The following is a 17397-nucleotide window of genomic DNA, read 5'->3' on the forward strand; positions in this document are numbered from 1 at the left end:
CAATGTTGCCCAGTGTCCCTGTTATGTTCTCCGCTTTTTACATTATTTCTATATTACTTTGGATGTGTTGTTTAAAAGAGATGTATGCAAGTTTATCAGCAAATCACTTTTTGAAGTAACAGTCTAAGTACCATAACCACAACATCGTCCTGTGGTGGTTATGGTGGTTGGAGTGTTCCTTTACACATGTGTTTGCTTTTTATTTATTTCTTAAGCACCTGGCTCACAAATCTGTTTTGTATTCTCCAAAATTTTCCAAAAATTATATGATGGAGGATTTTGTCTTTACAAACATAGAGTACTTTTGAATGTTGATGCCAGTATTCATAAAGTATTTGTGAACTTCTAATTACTCTTTTATATCAGCCCCCTTAATTTTTATATTTGCAGCAAACTACTGTACACTGCTACTTACTATATGTCTCTATTGCAACACTTGAACTAGCTTTGCTTAGAATATGCAGTGTTACTAATGATTATTTTAACACATCCTCCTTTTTACTACACAGGGGCTGCTGCTGTTTTTTTAAGAGCTTTGCTCAGTTTTATCAATCAGCTTTTTGCCACCCTGCGTCCATGACATTGCTAAGATCTAATACGATAGGGGCAGAGGGAAACGCCAATTGGCAATTTAGCTTTCAGCATCCAATCTGTAAAAATGGACGAAAACCAATAGTGGAATGGCTTAGATGTGAGTTTAAAGGAGGGGCTCTGTAGCCAGCTATTCTGGCAAGGAACCATTCCTGAAGTCTGACACATCTGTCAGTGCCTTCCTTCTGCAGCTGGTGCCTTGAACAGTAGCTTCAGGAGCTGCCTAGCCATCAGAGCTCCTGAAATCCTGCACAATGTGAACGGCTATGAGATCAGTGACAGCATCTCTCCCATAGACAACACAGAGATGGAGGATGACTTGTTCCAGCTAAGACATTTACCGTGAGTGCAACACCAAGAACCTATTGTTGCACTGATACTTAGAACGTATGGTTAATTATGGAGAGTTGGAGAGAGGCCCCCTTCCTCTTAGAATGTGCATCTTTCATAGAGCATAGTATGTGATGTCTGCCTGACCTATCACTAAATATGACATTATCTGAATCATGGGGGATATTTGCATTGATAATGTTCAGAATGTGCGTGCTTGTATTCATATGGTGTCTAGTGCGGGTGTATTCATGTTTGTAATGAATAATTCAATATCCAGCAGACCACATCATGCACTTAACCCTTTTCATAGCATAGCCTTTTAGAAACTGAATCTTGATGTTGTTATACAATGAATGATTTAACCGAGCTATGCAGATCTGTTTCAGACATGAAAACACTGCATCGGATTTATGGGAACTGCAACATTTTGTTTATATAAATTATTAAGACAATGGTACAGTGATATTTTATGGTTAGGTGTTTTTATTGTGTATACTTATTGGCAAATTCATTGCTGATGCTGAATGATAATTTCATTATATAACGGATTGTGATTTGTTGCTAAGGTTGAACATTATCTGGGATATGGAGTATTATAATGAATTCACAGATACAATAAGTGATTTTTTTACAGTCTCAAAGTGCAGTCACATGACCAACATAGCCAGATTCATAGCACATACTGTGAGTCTGTAGGTTCACACGGTGAGGACAGAATTAACACAAAGGAAAATGGATATCTAGAATAACTTACAGACATCACTACTGTCATAGCATTCAGAGATTTTAAACCTGCTAGTATATAATACATCCAATTAGTATATAGTGGATATATATCGCAAGAGACAAAAATAAACAGATATTAAAAAGTCAGTATGTTATTTATGGCATATGATTTGTTAATAAAACAGACATTTATTGCCACTTAGAGAATTGATCTTATTTTGTTTTGCTGGATGCAGTTAGCGCTTATCCATAATTCATTCATGTGTGGGTAATTCATAACCTTATGAACTGAATGTAGCACTTGTCACCACAAACATGTCGTTTGGCCTCCTACTGATACAAGTGGTAAATAACATGACTTTTAATACAAATATTTACCAACAAAACATTTATTTTATATAATAAAATTAGTGCTTTTAACATGCATTTTAGAATACAAATCAAATGGACATTTATGGGCTCTTTCGTGTTATTGAGATTTTGCGTGGAATTGTTAAATAGCGCTTTCTGTTTGAGCCCAATGGCAGCCCACAAGCTATATGCCATCCATATGTGACTACTAGTGACCCCTATGAACTGTTTGTAGTAAATGTCACCAGTGGGTTACCGGTAGATGACCCACTTTAAGGTATTCTAGTTACACCTGTTCCCATGTGCAGACCTCAAATACAACTGACCTTCAATCATTTTTCCTTGAAATTACCCCAAATCTATTGTTTTTGCTTGGATTTATTTTTACATGCACTAGTTATAGCCAATATATGTTATAACCTAACATAATAAAAAAAAGAAAATCGCTGTTGCACAATGGAATATGCTTCTACATGTTATCCTATAAATGTCCCAGCCTACCTGATATTGGTGGAAGACCATCAGGAGGTGGTATTTGCTGAGGCTGCCATTAATTCAGTCTCTCTCACAAACTGAAGTGATGTGAAAGTTCCTGGGGAGACAAACTATAAAACTCGGTCTCCACACCTCCATTCCCAGGATTTTCAGGTAGAGGGGCTGTGTAACTCTCACTAACATTGGACTACCCTAAAACCAAATTAATCCTTATTTTAAATAAAGTGTATATCATATTATTTCTCCATAGCAAACACTTTACTGTTGACTATCTGTCTATGTATTCTCACTTAAGTTGTCCACTACTTCAACAGGCAGACCATTCTGGCAGTGCCAAATCTGTATGTTTTTGATTAGTGGAAGATATGCTCATTGTTTAAACCCAGTCTTTTTTTTTTACTGAAATGTACTTTAGAAGAGGAGATGGGGGAGGGTGGGGGCAGTATGCTTTGTAGTCCCAGGCCACTCACTCTTTGGTCTTGTAATTTATTATAATAAGCCATGGGCACAACATAGATGGACATTATTTTACCTCCCGAGAGAGAGAGAGCTCATGCCACAGTTGAGCACATGTTTAGGGAGCACAACCCATTTCCCAAAACTTCTGACTGGGATGTGTATAAACTGATAAAAAAACAAATAGCAGCAGGTTTATGTTTTTTTTAATTCTTTATTTATTGACGTGCAGGAACAGGTATGCATGTCATAGGTTTTTCCATTTGATAAAACATTTGTAACAGAAGATGCTAGTATATAGTGTTTACAAAGTCATGTCGAAAAATACATTGATGACAAGTGCACTTAAAAGAAACGAAAAGGGTTGTGGTGACTCGTGAAGTTTGTACTGCAAAGCACTTACTACATTACACGTTAATATGTAATGTAGTAAGTTCTACGCAGTACAAGTACAATTTGGTTGAGGTGCACCTAATTATCATATGATACATAAAAGTTAACAAAGAACCTCTGGACCAACCTTCCACCCCGGGAACTCCAGCCCATCTGTTCCCTGCAATCATTCCCCTCCCCCCCCCCCCCCCCCGCTTTGATGACCCCTTGTCACCACTTTGTTATTCGATAAACTGTTACCACAAACCTGTGCAGTCAATTTATACATTAGGTAGTTGTCCTTGAATTTGCATATGGCTAGTGACAGTGGGGGTAATTCTTGGCTCACCCATTTCTGGGATAAGGCACATCGGGAAGCTAGATAAACCATGTTGAGTAGTTTTTGTTTGTGTCTAGTTAAACCCTCAGCAGGCCTGGAAAGGAGGCAGTAGCAGGGGTCTACTTCTAGTTGTCTCTGTAAAATCTGGGAGCTTAATCCCACCACTCTTTTCTAGAAGTTCTAGACTTTTGCTCCTATTTGTTTGATCAGCAGTTGAACTTATAGTATGTGATGAACTGTGGCTGAGTGAGGCCTTAACTACATGTGCCATAAATTTCTTCTAGACAGAGGTTTATGGGATAAGAAAAAACACACAGACTGGAATGAGAGGCTCTTTATTAGTGAACTCTCTTCCTTGCCTGTGAGGGGTCATGCTAATGCACCTATCTATGAATGTGTTTTTGTAACTGGTGGCATTTTTTAACCTTTTATTATTTAGATTTATGTGTTTTTTTTAATACATATAACTTCATGCATTTCTTTATAATGCATTAACTGTATCAAATGAAAAAAGAACTGCAAGAACTTTGCCACGTAGCCAAATATCATTTTATGTAACTGTTCATCTTGCAGTTTCTATCTTCCTTAAAATTATTACTTTCGCAATTTTCATTAGGCTTTATACATTGCAATCTTTCTACTCTTTTACTTAATTTAATTTGAGAACTTGGATGCTTAATTGTATTCCACTGATGACTACAGACAAAGTTCTGAAATACTTACAGGATCCATTGATCAGCCTACAAAGCAAACACAAAAATCTCCCCTCACTCACATTATGACATGGAAGTTAATGTTTCTCTGTCCCTTTGCATTTCACTTTGCCTCCTTTCTCCTTAGTTGACATGCCCCTTACTCTATCTCTCCAGTTCGTTTTCCATTCTCACTAAATTAATATCCGCTGCCATTGACTCACATTTGATATATATAGCCCCCTCTTTATCACCAATACAGTTTCCCCAATTCATAACCCTGCTGGCATATTTTGCAAATGCATCCCTCCTTTGCCTTTTCAAAAATTAATCTCATGACAATTGCAGGTTTAAAGAGACACTATAGTCCCCAAAACAAGTCTAGCTTAATGAAGCAGTTTTTGTGTATAGATCATGCCCCTGTAGTCTCACTGCTCAATTATCTGCCATTTAGAAGTTAAATCACTTTTGTTTCTGTTTATGAAGTCCTAGCCACACCTTCCCACCTTCCTGCTCTGTATATTGAACTTTAATTACATGCAGGAATCCCATGCAGGGTCTAGCAAGCTATTAACAGAGCAGGAGATAGGAAACAGGAAATTTTATATTAAATAGAATCTGCAATATAGGAAGTGTAAACATTGGAGGACTCTTTACAGGAAGTGTTTAGGAAGGCTGTGTAAGTCACATGCTCGAAGCTGTGCCTAGGGCTGCATAAATAAAGTAATTTAAATAACAGAGATTAGAGCAGTGAGACTGCAGGGGCTTGATCTGTACACCAAAACTGCTTCATAATGCTAAAGTTGTTTTGGTGACTATAGTGTCCCTGTAATCAATAGGAAAGTAATTTACTGTTGTAAAGTTTTAGATCAAAGTAAGTGCACTGGAAACACAGCTGACTTGGAGAATATTTTCATTTGAGCTCATTTGGTCTGAAATTCTCTTTACATTTACTTTGGATTTCTATCAATTCAATAACTGGGGATTGGGGGGTGGGAGGGAGAGGGAACCTCTAGTACTTGAGATTCCTTTAAATGATCCTTTTGGTAATTTTCCCAGACCTATCTAATGCATCTTTCTACAACCAAATCCCTTCATTACAGCTCATCACTCAATTGCACACAAAGGGGTATATTCATAAAACACTGAATTGTGGTGAATTGAAAGCCAGATTGCAGAATTTAGGCAAACATATATTTGATTTTTAAAAATTCTTCAGCTCCCCAAGAGTCACAGCCTGGTTATTTCAAACAGGAACTCTAACCCTTTGTATAAAATTGTTTTACTTTGTTTACACTGCGATTCTGAACATTATTCACTAGGTCCCCTATCCTCATAAACCCTCAAATAAAGAACAATTTATAATCAAGTGCTGGGCAAAGCTCCCTATGTTGGTTTCCATGCCAGTCATTGATGGCACTGCTGCCTGCTCACAGTCCAGTCAAATGCTTCTCATAAATGTGCATTATCTCAAGCAGAAGCACCACACCTGCAGTCTCCTACCACCATGACCATTTCTAAAAGCAGAAGTGGTCATGGTGGTTAGAGTAACCCTTTAACAGTAAAGTGTTCAACTTGGCAAATAAGTACCCATGTTTAAATTTTTTTAAATTGCGGTCTCCTGAAGCCTGGTGTTGGCAGTGACATAATAGACTTGCTTCATCCTAGCTTAGAGCACTTGAACCCTGTTTGTTTAGCCAGAACGACTTCATTATACAATTCTCAATATGCTACTCACAAGAAGAGGAAACATAAATAGTGGAAGGTCTTAAGGGAAAAAAAAGATTTCACGTTGGTTGAGGATTAAATCCTAGAGAAGGTGACAACTGTCTGCTGAGTGGGTAGGCCATGGACAGCATACAAAATAGTCACTCTCCAAGCCAAGAATTGGACAAATATAATTCTAGCAGTAATCTGAGTGACAAAGATCCATTAGCCCAAGTCAAGGAGTCTCTATGTTTGGGTACACATTAATTTAAAATTTCTTTTACAAATTCAATGTATTATATGTTTATATCCACATGTTATGCTTACAAGGAGGAGGATGTTTTGTGCTCCACATCCCTTGAACATTTCCTTTACAGGAAGAGCAAAGGAGATCCATACAGAATGTACTGTCATATTTAATACAGCCTTACTGTGTATTAAATATTAATTTACAGTCAAACTGTTACTGACATGGCCAATCCCACTTATATTGAAATATCGATTATGCTGGTAACATCTACAGTTACTGGCTAATCTCAGGCCTGTGTTTGTCCAACTTGTCATCCACTGGAACCACTAGCAATATTGACTGCTTACAGTGGTGTAGGTGTTGGTGTAAGCAATGGAAGCTCTGGGTAAATTAAGTAGCACTTTGTTGCAACACCATGGCAACTGCAGCTGGATTCTGCTGGGAAGCTAATAGCTGAGATTTATAGAATGTATAGATTAGGATTCTGGAGGACCTTTCTCAACTTTTCTAACTCTGAAAAGCTGGAGCTGTTGTGTAGCTCCTTTATCATCATCGGTCCATAAACATCCATAGTCCTTATGCACTTCCATCTTCAAGATACCTATTCAGGGCCCAGACCCTACAGGCAGAGGGCATTCCAGTAGGATTGCCATCTTTCTTGGAAAAAAAATTCTGTTTAAGCTAATTTGGATAATTAATTATGTCACCAGATGTTATGTAACACCACAGGGAGTATTATAAGAGGGGGAAAAACATTTGAAAGGGGAAAATTATTTCAATAAAAAACAAGAACACAATCCTACTTACAATGTATGTACTATGTCTGACAGTGTGTGTAATGTAATATGTGTACACTATTTCTGAGAGTGTATGTGAGTGTATAATACAAGGTCTGATAAAGGTGGATATTCTGGCACCATTTCTCTCATCAACTTTCCAAATCTCCAGTCAGAGCGAAATACTGTCCTTTGCATTGTTGGTATTTTTGCAATACTGGCACCAGCCAGACTGCCTCAAATACCGGCTGTGATGGTAAATACTGTTTAGGTAACAAGTAAAGGCTGTGCTAGATGGACAAAACAGACTTAAAGAGATGTCTAAACCTTCCACAGGTACAGGGAGTTTGTCTGGTACCAAAGAAGGATTTATGATCCTTGTGCCAGTAAATCTCAGTGGGGCAACATTTTAATTTGCATTGAGATTTTACTGAGGCAATACAAATCATGTACTTGTCCTTCCCCAGATGCCAATATTTGTCTCGCCTGATTCCACCTGATTCTGTTTAATATACTGATGACTGATGTATAATCAATTACTAATCTATTTAAAGCTACCACTGTAAGAATGGTATATTAGAAAATGTAGAGTAAATACATATATTGTAGATTACATTGCAATCAATACACCAATGGCTCGATATAACTAGACATGGATAGTAAAAATGGGGGAAAAGAAAAGATGTTGGAATGTGTCGAAGGATTTACCTAATGGTTTGGCATAGATTTCTTCAGTGTATTATGCTACAAACTTGATTTTAAAGGAAAGCTGCTTTCCTCAGTTTGCATTGTTTAAATTAGTGTTGCTTTCATTATGTGAACAGTGTGTTCTAAGATGTAGAACACATATGGGGAAAATGGAGAAATATTTTTTTTATTTTTGGGATTATAAATTCCCTCTCACCACAATGACCTCTGTCCACTTCACTTTCTGTGGAAAAATGCAAGCTTGATATATTTTACTTTACAATTTACGATTCACCCCCCCGATTCAATCAACTTTAACCTCTATCCACATGCTCACTGTGTCTAGAGCGGTATAACGTACACCTATGCTGTAACTCTTGTGCTGGGGGAACTTGCAACCATTTCGTATCTGGATCTAGACAGTATGCAGCAGTTGTAGTGCTGCTGTTGCTCTGGCATCATGCTCTTTACTTCTACTCTGAACAATTTTCCTTGAGTGCAAATTTAACAGTTTGGTCAGACATAACAATTTTAATTTATTTTTAAAATTTTTGATGTTCATTCATTTTACAACATTCTGTAACTTTGCAATATCATTATGATACCGGAGAAACTGACGGAAGCCAAGCACAGAGAGATGGACACAGGTTTCTTCAGGAAGGAAGAGATCTTTATTCGATTCACCGACCGGGACTCAGAGGGACTAATGTCACCAAAAACAGCTAAAATCTGAGTCCTGATCGTACAGTGTAGGTCCCTTATATAGACATATAGCTCCTCCTATAATCAGTTCCACCTACATGTACTCTAACCCAATCAACAGAATAAAGACTAACTTCCTGTTTGACCACTTGGCTTGCCCAGCACAATGGAGGAGGGGAATACTCGTATATCCTCTATTCCTGCACATGCTCCTTACACTACTGATTGAATCGTTGCCACGTGCAACCAACCGACCGATACATCAGCATATGCACGTGCACATACCACGTGGCAATCACGGCCTACTAAATTTATTTTTACCGAGATTCCACCACAATTATAATTACAGTGACCTATAATTTTGTGCTAATTTTGAATATTGTAACATCCATGAGAAGTATTTGTCTTCTTTTTCATTAAAAATAATTAGGTAAGAGAGGCTGTTGTATTTTGGATTATGAATTTAGTACAGTTCATGTCTGGTTTGCTTAAAGTAAATTTGACTCTTTGAGCACGCTCCGGCCCTGTACCCTCTTTTGCTGCAATTGTAACAAATAATATTAGAGTTGCCCGTTATTTTAAATCTAGGAGTCACATTACTCACTCAATAAAGGCCTCTGTGTAGGCCGAAACGGTGCACTTTTTGTTCCAATAAACCTGCCTTTCTGCAGCAATCCCGAGTGCTTGGACCTAATTTATTTTACTCACTTTTGACACTCTTGTTTTTTAAGCTAGCACAGTATTTGTCAGTACATTCAAAACTTACTAATTGTTTATTTAAACTCTACAAAGGGTACTTTTCCATCACCGTAATATGAATTGCAAATGGTTTAAACCTTTCAGAATCTTCTCAATCAGCAATCCATTATGTTTCTCCTGCATTTCTTAAAGGAACACAATAAGGTCAGGAACACAAACATTTATTCCTGGCCCTGTAGTGTTAAAACCACCATCTAGCCCAAACAGGTCAAACTAGCGGGCCGCATGCGGCCCAAAGGACCATCTTTGCGGCCCTGTGTGCCGCTAGTACATGCTGGTGTTAAAGCAGAATAGGCATCTGCATTCTCCACATTGCAGGTCCCTACTCTGCTAAAACTTGCCCGTCGGGGAGGAGGGCCAGGAGGGAGCTCAGTGTTCCTGCTCCTCACTGCTCCCTCGCGCGCGGCGTCTGTAGTGAAGCCGGGCTCTGGAATATGACATCATATTCTGGCACCCGGCATCACTAAACCTCGCGAGGGAGCAGTGAGGAGCAGGAAGGAGATCTCCAGACAGAAGATCCCCACTAGCTCCCAAAGGTAGGGAACAATAAATTAAATGATGTGAGTGCAAGAATGTGTAAATGTGTGTGTCTGTCAGTGAGTATGTGTGTGTGTCAGTGTGTCTGTATGCGTGTGTGTGTCTGTCAGTGAGTATGTGTGTCTGTCATTGTGTGTGTGTCTGTCTGTCTCTCAGTGAGTGTGTGTGTGTGTCTGTCAATGAGTATGTGTGTGTGTCTGTCTCTCAGTGAGTATGTGTGTGTGTCTGTCAGTGAGTATGTATGTGTCTGTCAGTGAGAGTGTGTGTGTGTGTGTCAGTATGTCTGCATGTGTGTGTCTGTCTGTCAGTGAGTATGTGTGAGTGTGTGTCTGTCTGTGAGTGAGTGTGTCTGTCAGTGTGTATTGTCTGTCAGTGTGTCTGTGTGTGTGTGTCTGTCAGTGTGTGTGTCTGTCTGTGTATGTCTGTGTGTGTGTTAATGGGAGGATCAGATTTGGCACATGGTGGTAGAGGGGGGTGCTGTGGTTTCGTAGAGGGGGGTGCTGTGGTTTAGTAGAGGGGGATGCTGTTTTTTTTTTTTAGATATATATACTGTACTTTTTAAAATTAACCTATGTTTCTATGAAAATGTAAGTTTTTTTTTTTGCTGCCCACATAAACTTAAACTGTTTATGTTGCCCCTGCCAGACTTTTAGTTTGAAATGCTTGATCTAGCCCCACTGGCCCCCTCTTGCCTCCCTAAATATAGTAAAATCGTACTTGTATTCATGTCTTCAGCTGCTGGCTCTGCCTCTGTCTGCATCTGACCTGCCCACTGTCTGCTGACATCATCAGAAGTAGTGGTCTGAGCCAATCACAATGCTTCCCCATAGGATTGGCTGAGACTGTCAAGGAGGCAGATCAGAGGCAAAGCCAGCACAAGTCAAACACAGCCCTGGCCAATCAGCATCTCCTCATAGAGATGAATTGAATCAATGCATCTCTATGAGGAAAGTTCAGTGTTTCCATGCAGAGGGTGGAGACACTGAATGCCAGTACTGCATAGTGTGCAGCATTGCCCCAGGAAACACCTCTCGGAGTCACCTGAGGAGCAGCCAGTGGAGTTAGGCTGTAATGTAAATAAAAAACAGTGTATGGGGTAAAGTGTAATGTAAACACTGCATTTTCTCTGAAGAAACAGTGTTTACAGCAAGAAGCCTGAAGGGAATGATTATACTCACCATAACAAATACAATAAGCTAGTTGTTCCTGTGACAGGGCCGGCGCGTCCAGGTGGCCGTCTTGGGGCGCAAGATACGAGTGACCTGACAGGAGGGAAGCGCACAGTTTCCTTCCTGCCAGTCTCTTAGTGTAGCGTGGCCACGCGGAGCGTACTACGGTACAGGAGCTTCTGATTCCTGTACCCGGCTGGACTGACAGGAAGTGCTCACTGAGAGAGCACTTCCTGTCAGTCTGGGTACAGGAAACAGAAGCGCCTGTTCCCCAGTCCACTCCGCTTGGCTGAGCTACAAAAGAGTTAATGTGGCATACCAGGGAAAGGAGGGGGAGGAACACACGGGGGGGGGGTACATAAAGGGACAGAAAGGGGAGAGGAACACTAAGGTGGGTGGGAACACTAAGGGACAAGGAGAGGAAGGGAGAGAAACACTAAAGGACAGGGAGGGGAGAGGACAACTAAGAGACATGGAAGGGGGGAGAAACACACTAAGGGACAGGAAGAGCAGGGGAGAGGACCACTAAAGGACAGGGAGGGGAGAGGAACATGAAGGCGAGGGCAGAGAAACACTAAGGGACATGGAAGGGAGGGGAGGGAAACACCAAGGGGGGAACACTAAGGAACAGGGAGAGGAGAGAAACACTAAGGGACACTGAGAAGAAAGTAAAACTATGGGACAGAAAAGGTAGGGGAGAGGTACTTTTTGGAACAGGGAGGGGAGAGGTACACGAAGAAACAGGGAAGGGAGGGGAGAGATAAACTAAGGGACAGAGAAGGTGAGGGGGAGGACTATTAAGGGACAGGGAGGGGAGAGGACCACTAAGGGACAGGGAAGGGAGGGGAGAGGAAACCACTAAGGGACAGAGAATTGTGGGAAAGGAAACCACTAAGGGGAAGGGAGACAACTAAGGGACAAGGTGTAGCGTTACTCACCTTTCCCAGGGGCCGGCCGCGGTCCTCTCTTCAAGCCGCGCGCAGTCCTGTGGCTGCACGAGCCGCGCGCGGCTCATCCGACGCTTCAGACAGGAAGGCGGGCAGTGACCGCGAGATGCGGTCACATGTCCCGCCTGAATCTAAGAGCCTTACGTGCGCAACCGCTATACCCGGCATGCTCCTCCTCCTCCTCCTGTCTCTGTGGAGGGTCATGAGGAATTCGAAGTGTCTGCTGTTCTTGACTCTCGTTTCCTTAGGGGTCGGCTTCAGTACTTGGTACATTGGAAGGGTTATGGGCCTGAGGCAGTGGCGTACACATGACCCATGGGGCCCCGGTGCGAAAATTGATCCGTGGGCCCCCCCCTCGCGCTTACTCTGCGCGGGCCGGGGCAGCAACACATGGTGGCGGGCACCTGGTCGCAGGGGTTGCGACCGCGGTATGTACGCCACTGCATGCAGATGCACACACACTTAAAGGACCACTACAGACACCCAGATCACATCAGCTCAATGAAGTGGTCTGGGTGTCAGGTCCCTCTAGTTTTAACCCTGCAGCTGAAAGCATAGCAGTTTCAGAGAAACTGTTATGTTTCACTGAGGGTTAATCCAGCCTCTAGTGACTGTCTCACTGACAGCCGCTAGAGGCGCTTCCGCCATTTTAAGACACTGAACGTCCATAGGAAAGCATTGAGTAATGCTTTCCTATGGGCGGTTTGAATGCGTGCGCGGCTCTTGCCGTGCATGCGCATTCGGAGCTGAGAGGCGGAGGGATCCCCAGCGCCATGGGAGTCCGGCGCTGGAGAAAGGTAAGTGCTGAAGACACACACACACTCTCACGAACAAATGCATACACACTAGCTAACAGACACACACATTTACTGACAAAGACACACTCAGCGGCAGATATACATACACACTCACTTACAAAACATACACTCTCACTGACAAACACACACTCACTAACAGACATCAAACAGACTCACTAACACACACACACACTCAGTAACAGACACACACAGTAACACACTCACTGACACTCACTAGCAGACACACACTCTAACACAAACACCAACACTCACACTAACACACACACACACACACTAACGCTCACACACACTAACACACACACACGCTCACACACACACTAACACACACACACACTAACACTCACTTACACACACACACACACACTAACACTAACACTCACTCACACACACTAACACACACACACACTAACACACACACACACACTAACACACACACACTCACACTCACACACACTAACACTCACACACTAACACACACACTAACACACTCACACTCACACACACACACTAACACTCACACACACACACACTAACACTCACACACACTTACACTTACACATGTTTTTTTTTTAATTTAATCCCCCCAGCCTCCTTACCTTTTGGAGTGCTGAGGGGATTCCCTGGGGTCCAGTGGTGCTGCTGGGCTCCTGGGGGGGCCGGTCACCCGGCAGGCTGGCTGGTCCTGCGGGCGCGCGAGGGAGCACTCTCCCCTGAGTGCTTCCTCTTCAGCTCCCTCGCGCGCCGCGTACTGATACCGGCGCCGGAAGATGACATCATCTTCCGGCTCCGGTATCAGTGCGGTGCGCGAGGGAGCTGAAGAGGAAGCACTCAGGGGAGAGTGCTCCCTCGCGCACCCGCCGGCCGCCGGGTGTAAGCAGGGCCAGCCTCGGGGGGCCCGGAGGTGGCCGGCTCCTGGGCCCCCCAGGAGAAGAGGCTGGCCCAGAGCGTACATACCGGGTCGCAGGGGCGGCCGGGCCCCCTGGTGGGCCGGGCCCGGTCGCAGCCGCGACCCCTGCGACCCTGGTATGTACGCCACTGGCCTGAGGAGCGCAGTTGGATTTCTGCTGATGCTGTTCATGCTCCCCGCCTTGTGCGTTGTTTCCATTCACGTTTTCCTGCCCGACCTAGTCCTGCCCGCCCAGGGGCGTGTCCTCAGGGAGGGGTACTGTAGCGTTACTCACCTTTCCCAGGGTCCGGCCGCGGTCCTCTCTTCAAGCTGCGCGCGGCTCATCCGACGCTTCAGACAGGAAGGCGGGCAGTGACCGCGAGATGCGGTCACATGTCCCGCCTGAATTTAAGAGCGCGCCGCGAGTCTCTGGCGCGCTCTTAAAGAGACAGTGGGAGCCTAAATTGCCTAAAGGCTCCCATTGGCCCCTGTCATCCCACACACCCCATACACTTACCTTTTGGGGGTGTGGAAGTGACAGGAGCCAATCACATTAGTTTCGAACCTATTTATACTTACCCTTTTCCCTTAGTTCCTTGCCCTATCGTGGTTTCTGCTACAGTTCCCTTTAGTGCTTGTTGTGTTCAGTTGTGTTCCTCCGTACTTGACCTTGACTTTGTATTCTGACTTCGTTTTCGCTTTATCCTTGTCTGTTCTGTTTGCCGGCTTGCTGTTTCCTGTGTACCAGACCCCGGCTTGTCCTCGTTTCCGCTGTCTCTTTGTGCCCTTGACCTCGGATTGTTCCTGACTCTGTACTTCTCCTATATACGTCGAGTCCGGCCATTCTAAGGTCCGGTAGACGTATCTTTCCTCTGTTCTGCCTTCTGTTTAGCTGGATCCTGCGTGTAGGCGTATATTCTCGTTACACAAGGAGAGGAGACCACTAAGGGGCAGGGGGGAAGATAAGAGACCACTAAGGAATGGAGGGGGGGGGGGGAACTACATAGTTGCATGCCCGCCTGCCTCCACTGTTGCTGGAAGCTCCTACCACTGAGATAAGCCTGGCCTTGCAGGGTGACACGCATTGGCTGAGAGCTTGCAGCCCACTTAGTTCTTTAGAGCTAACAAAATACTCCTTGCATGAGCTTTCTGCAGCAATGGTGGCAGGATCCTGGTAAGTTGTCAAACCATTCTTAAACGCTTTAACTGCTTACATTGGGTGGGCAACAGGGCACTACTGGAACCAAAACTGCTACAGTGGGCTGTATTTATAAGTATTAAATTTAATTTCTCCGTTGATTCCAGCATTATTTAGAACACCCTAGACTAGAGTCAAAACTGGGTTGTTTTTAAGTTACATATTATTGGCTACCTGTGCAAATAACCCATAATAATAGAAAGTATATGGCGAGTTGTGGTGTAGTGCTCAGTCATGTGGTTATGCTCTTTATCTGTCATATTATTAGATTTACACATTGCTGACCTGTGCTTTGTAATTCTTTTGTTCTTAGTTTGTGCATAGTATTCCATGTTTCACTACTGTTTTTTTCACCTTCAAAATCGGCCAGTGTGAAATATTTTGAGATGTTGATAAAATAAAGCAAGGACTGTTGACTTACAGTCTAGCTATTATTCTTTGCCACTGATGCTGATGAAATTTCCCTTCAGTCAGAGACACATACGTGATGATTCGTCCCAGTGGTACAGCTACTGCATTATTGTTACAGCACCGAAATTAACTCTGGTAACACACTGAGGGGTACAGCTTATTTTTTATATTCTATGACTCCACTCTTTTTTAAAATACATTTTTAAAAATTTCAAGAGGAACAAACCAGTATGCTGCATTATTTGAATGTTCGTGTTATTATGTATCTCTGTTTTGTGAAAATGTATAACAAAACATTAAAGGATCATGCCCAAACGAGACTTGAAATATATTTTCTTCAATCTTGAAAAATACATTTTCCTTCATCGCTACCATTTCTCTTATGACCCATTTTCTCTAGAATAGGGGTTTTGTTCAGGCAATGGCACCTCAGGATCTCAGGGAGCTAGAGCATATGGGTCTACAAAGATGTCATCAACTTTTATAGAAGCCATTTTGTGATTGCTTTTGCTGAACTCAGGCTGGTAGCCTCCATGTCCACAAAAGACTACCTCTGTTACATACAAATCAGGGACTTTGCTAGTCGAGAGAGGGTCTGTGACTGTGGTTTAATTGAAAAGGGCCTTATTACAATGATATATAACTTGTTTCCTTCCTGTATTGTGGGAAACCCAACGTATTGTCAGAAATGCAAACAGGATCTCAATGAAACTCTGGAAGGTGGTTCTTGGGAGGACATCTGGGAGGTGGTGAGAAGGGTCTGTATGTGACATTAGGACCCCTACCAGTACCGTACAGAAGTCTAGAAATTTGAAAAGTCACATGTTTGCCATTAAACTGAGAATACTTTCTTATTCATCTTATTCACTTTGAAGCAGTAGTGTATGCCAAAATGTTTTAATGTATGTGAATATCACCAACGATGGCATTCTTCTAATTTATAAAGTAACTTCAAAGGAATCTGCCTAGTCATGAATGAACATTCGGTTTTGGACCTATCAGTATATTTTTGCATTCACTCTTACTGCTAAGGAGATGGAAGACAACATGCTATAGTAGACTTCTCACATTAACAATGCAAACATTTTAGTAAAATATGCATTTAGAATGTTGACGTTTTGTAAAAAACTAAACAATGTGTACTTTTTTTTTCTCCCAGAGTTGTCAAATTTCGACGGACAGGGGAAAGTTCTAGATCTGAAGAGGACAACATATCGGGAGAACATGAAATTGAGATTAGACCCGTTCACACAGATTTGGAAGCTGTGGAGCTGGAAGATGGAACTACAGTGCCAAAGGAATTCGCTAACCCAACTGATGGTATGTATACAAGCTCATATTACTTTTTTTTCTTAGACATTTTCTTTTCTTTTTTTTTTGTCATTCTCTTTGATTGCATGATATATGCAAGTTACAAACACAAGTAGAAATACATGCAAATCAAGATTAAGTAAAATAATGATTGCCTAAATGGCTCAATACAGTGCATATAGCAACAAATGAATCACCGTAGGAAAATTATAGCATTAGTAAAGGATTGCACTCTAGGAGCACAGTAAATTGATTATGGTGAATTGCAATGTATAAGGTCATACGTCAGAGTCTGTTAAGACCCCTTAAAGAAAGAAGGAAATCAGAGAATGTCCCAAATGTACATTTATAGTTCTCTTGAATAAGTATAGACAAATTAGATGATCCTGAGCTGGGAAGTATCCCCCACTAAGATTCTCAAATATGGCCACCAACTTTCCAGAGTTCATGTTCAGCTGAGTCACAGTTGGCTCAGACATTATTTTTAAGTTTATACAATATGCAGTGGTATATAATATACATAGTGAGTTAACAGTAAACAGTGGTATGTAATATACAGGGTGATAAAACAGTAGATAGTGGTGTATAATATACAGGGTGATGTAACAGGAGAGAGTGGTGTATAATACACAGCGTGATGTAACAATATATAATGGTATACAATGTGCAAATTGAGGTAACAATAGGCAGTGGTATATAACTTGCAGGGTTGTGTAGCATAGTGGTATAGAATGTGCTGAGTGTTGTAACCGTAAACACTTGTATTTAATGTGCAGAGTGATGTGACAATAAACTGTTGTATTTAATATATGAAGTGGTAAAACAGTTGTAGTTGTATATAATATACAGAGTGATGTGGGGGCAAGCGCAGGCCATGCACCAG

At 42.1% G+C, this 17397-nt stretch overlaps 1 protein-coding gene across 1 annotated transcript in view; it reads left to right on the plus strand.

The window, feature by feature from the left end:
- Positions 1-760: 760 nt before the first annotated feature.
- SVOP (SV2 related protein) overlaps positions 761-17397 on the plus strand; it is a 109842-nt gene continuing 93205 nt past the window's right edge. Inside the window, exons 1-2 of the mRNA XM_063454688.1 lie at positions 761-933; positions 16363-16523. Coding sequence (XP_063310758.1) covers positions 899-933; positions 16363-16523 — 196 coding nt within the window. The 5' untranslated portion in view covers positions 761-898. The remainder of the gene's footprint in view (positions 934-16362; positions 16524-17397) is intronic.

This window comes from Pelobates fuscus, chromosome 5 (assembly GCF_036172605.1).
Source record: "Pelobates fuscus isolate aPelFus1 chromosome 5, aPelFus1.pri, whole genome shotgun sequence".
NCBI classification, from domain to species: domain Eukaryota; kingdom Metazoa; phylum Chordata; class Amphibia; order Anura; family Pelobatidae; genus Pelobates; species Pelobates fuscus.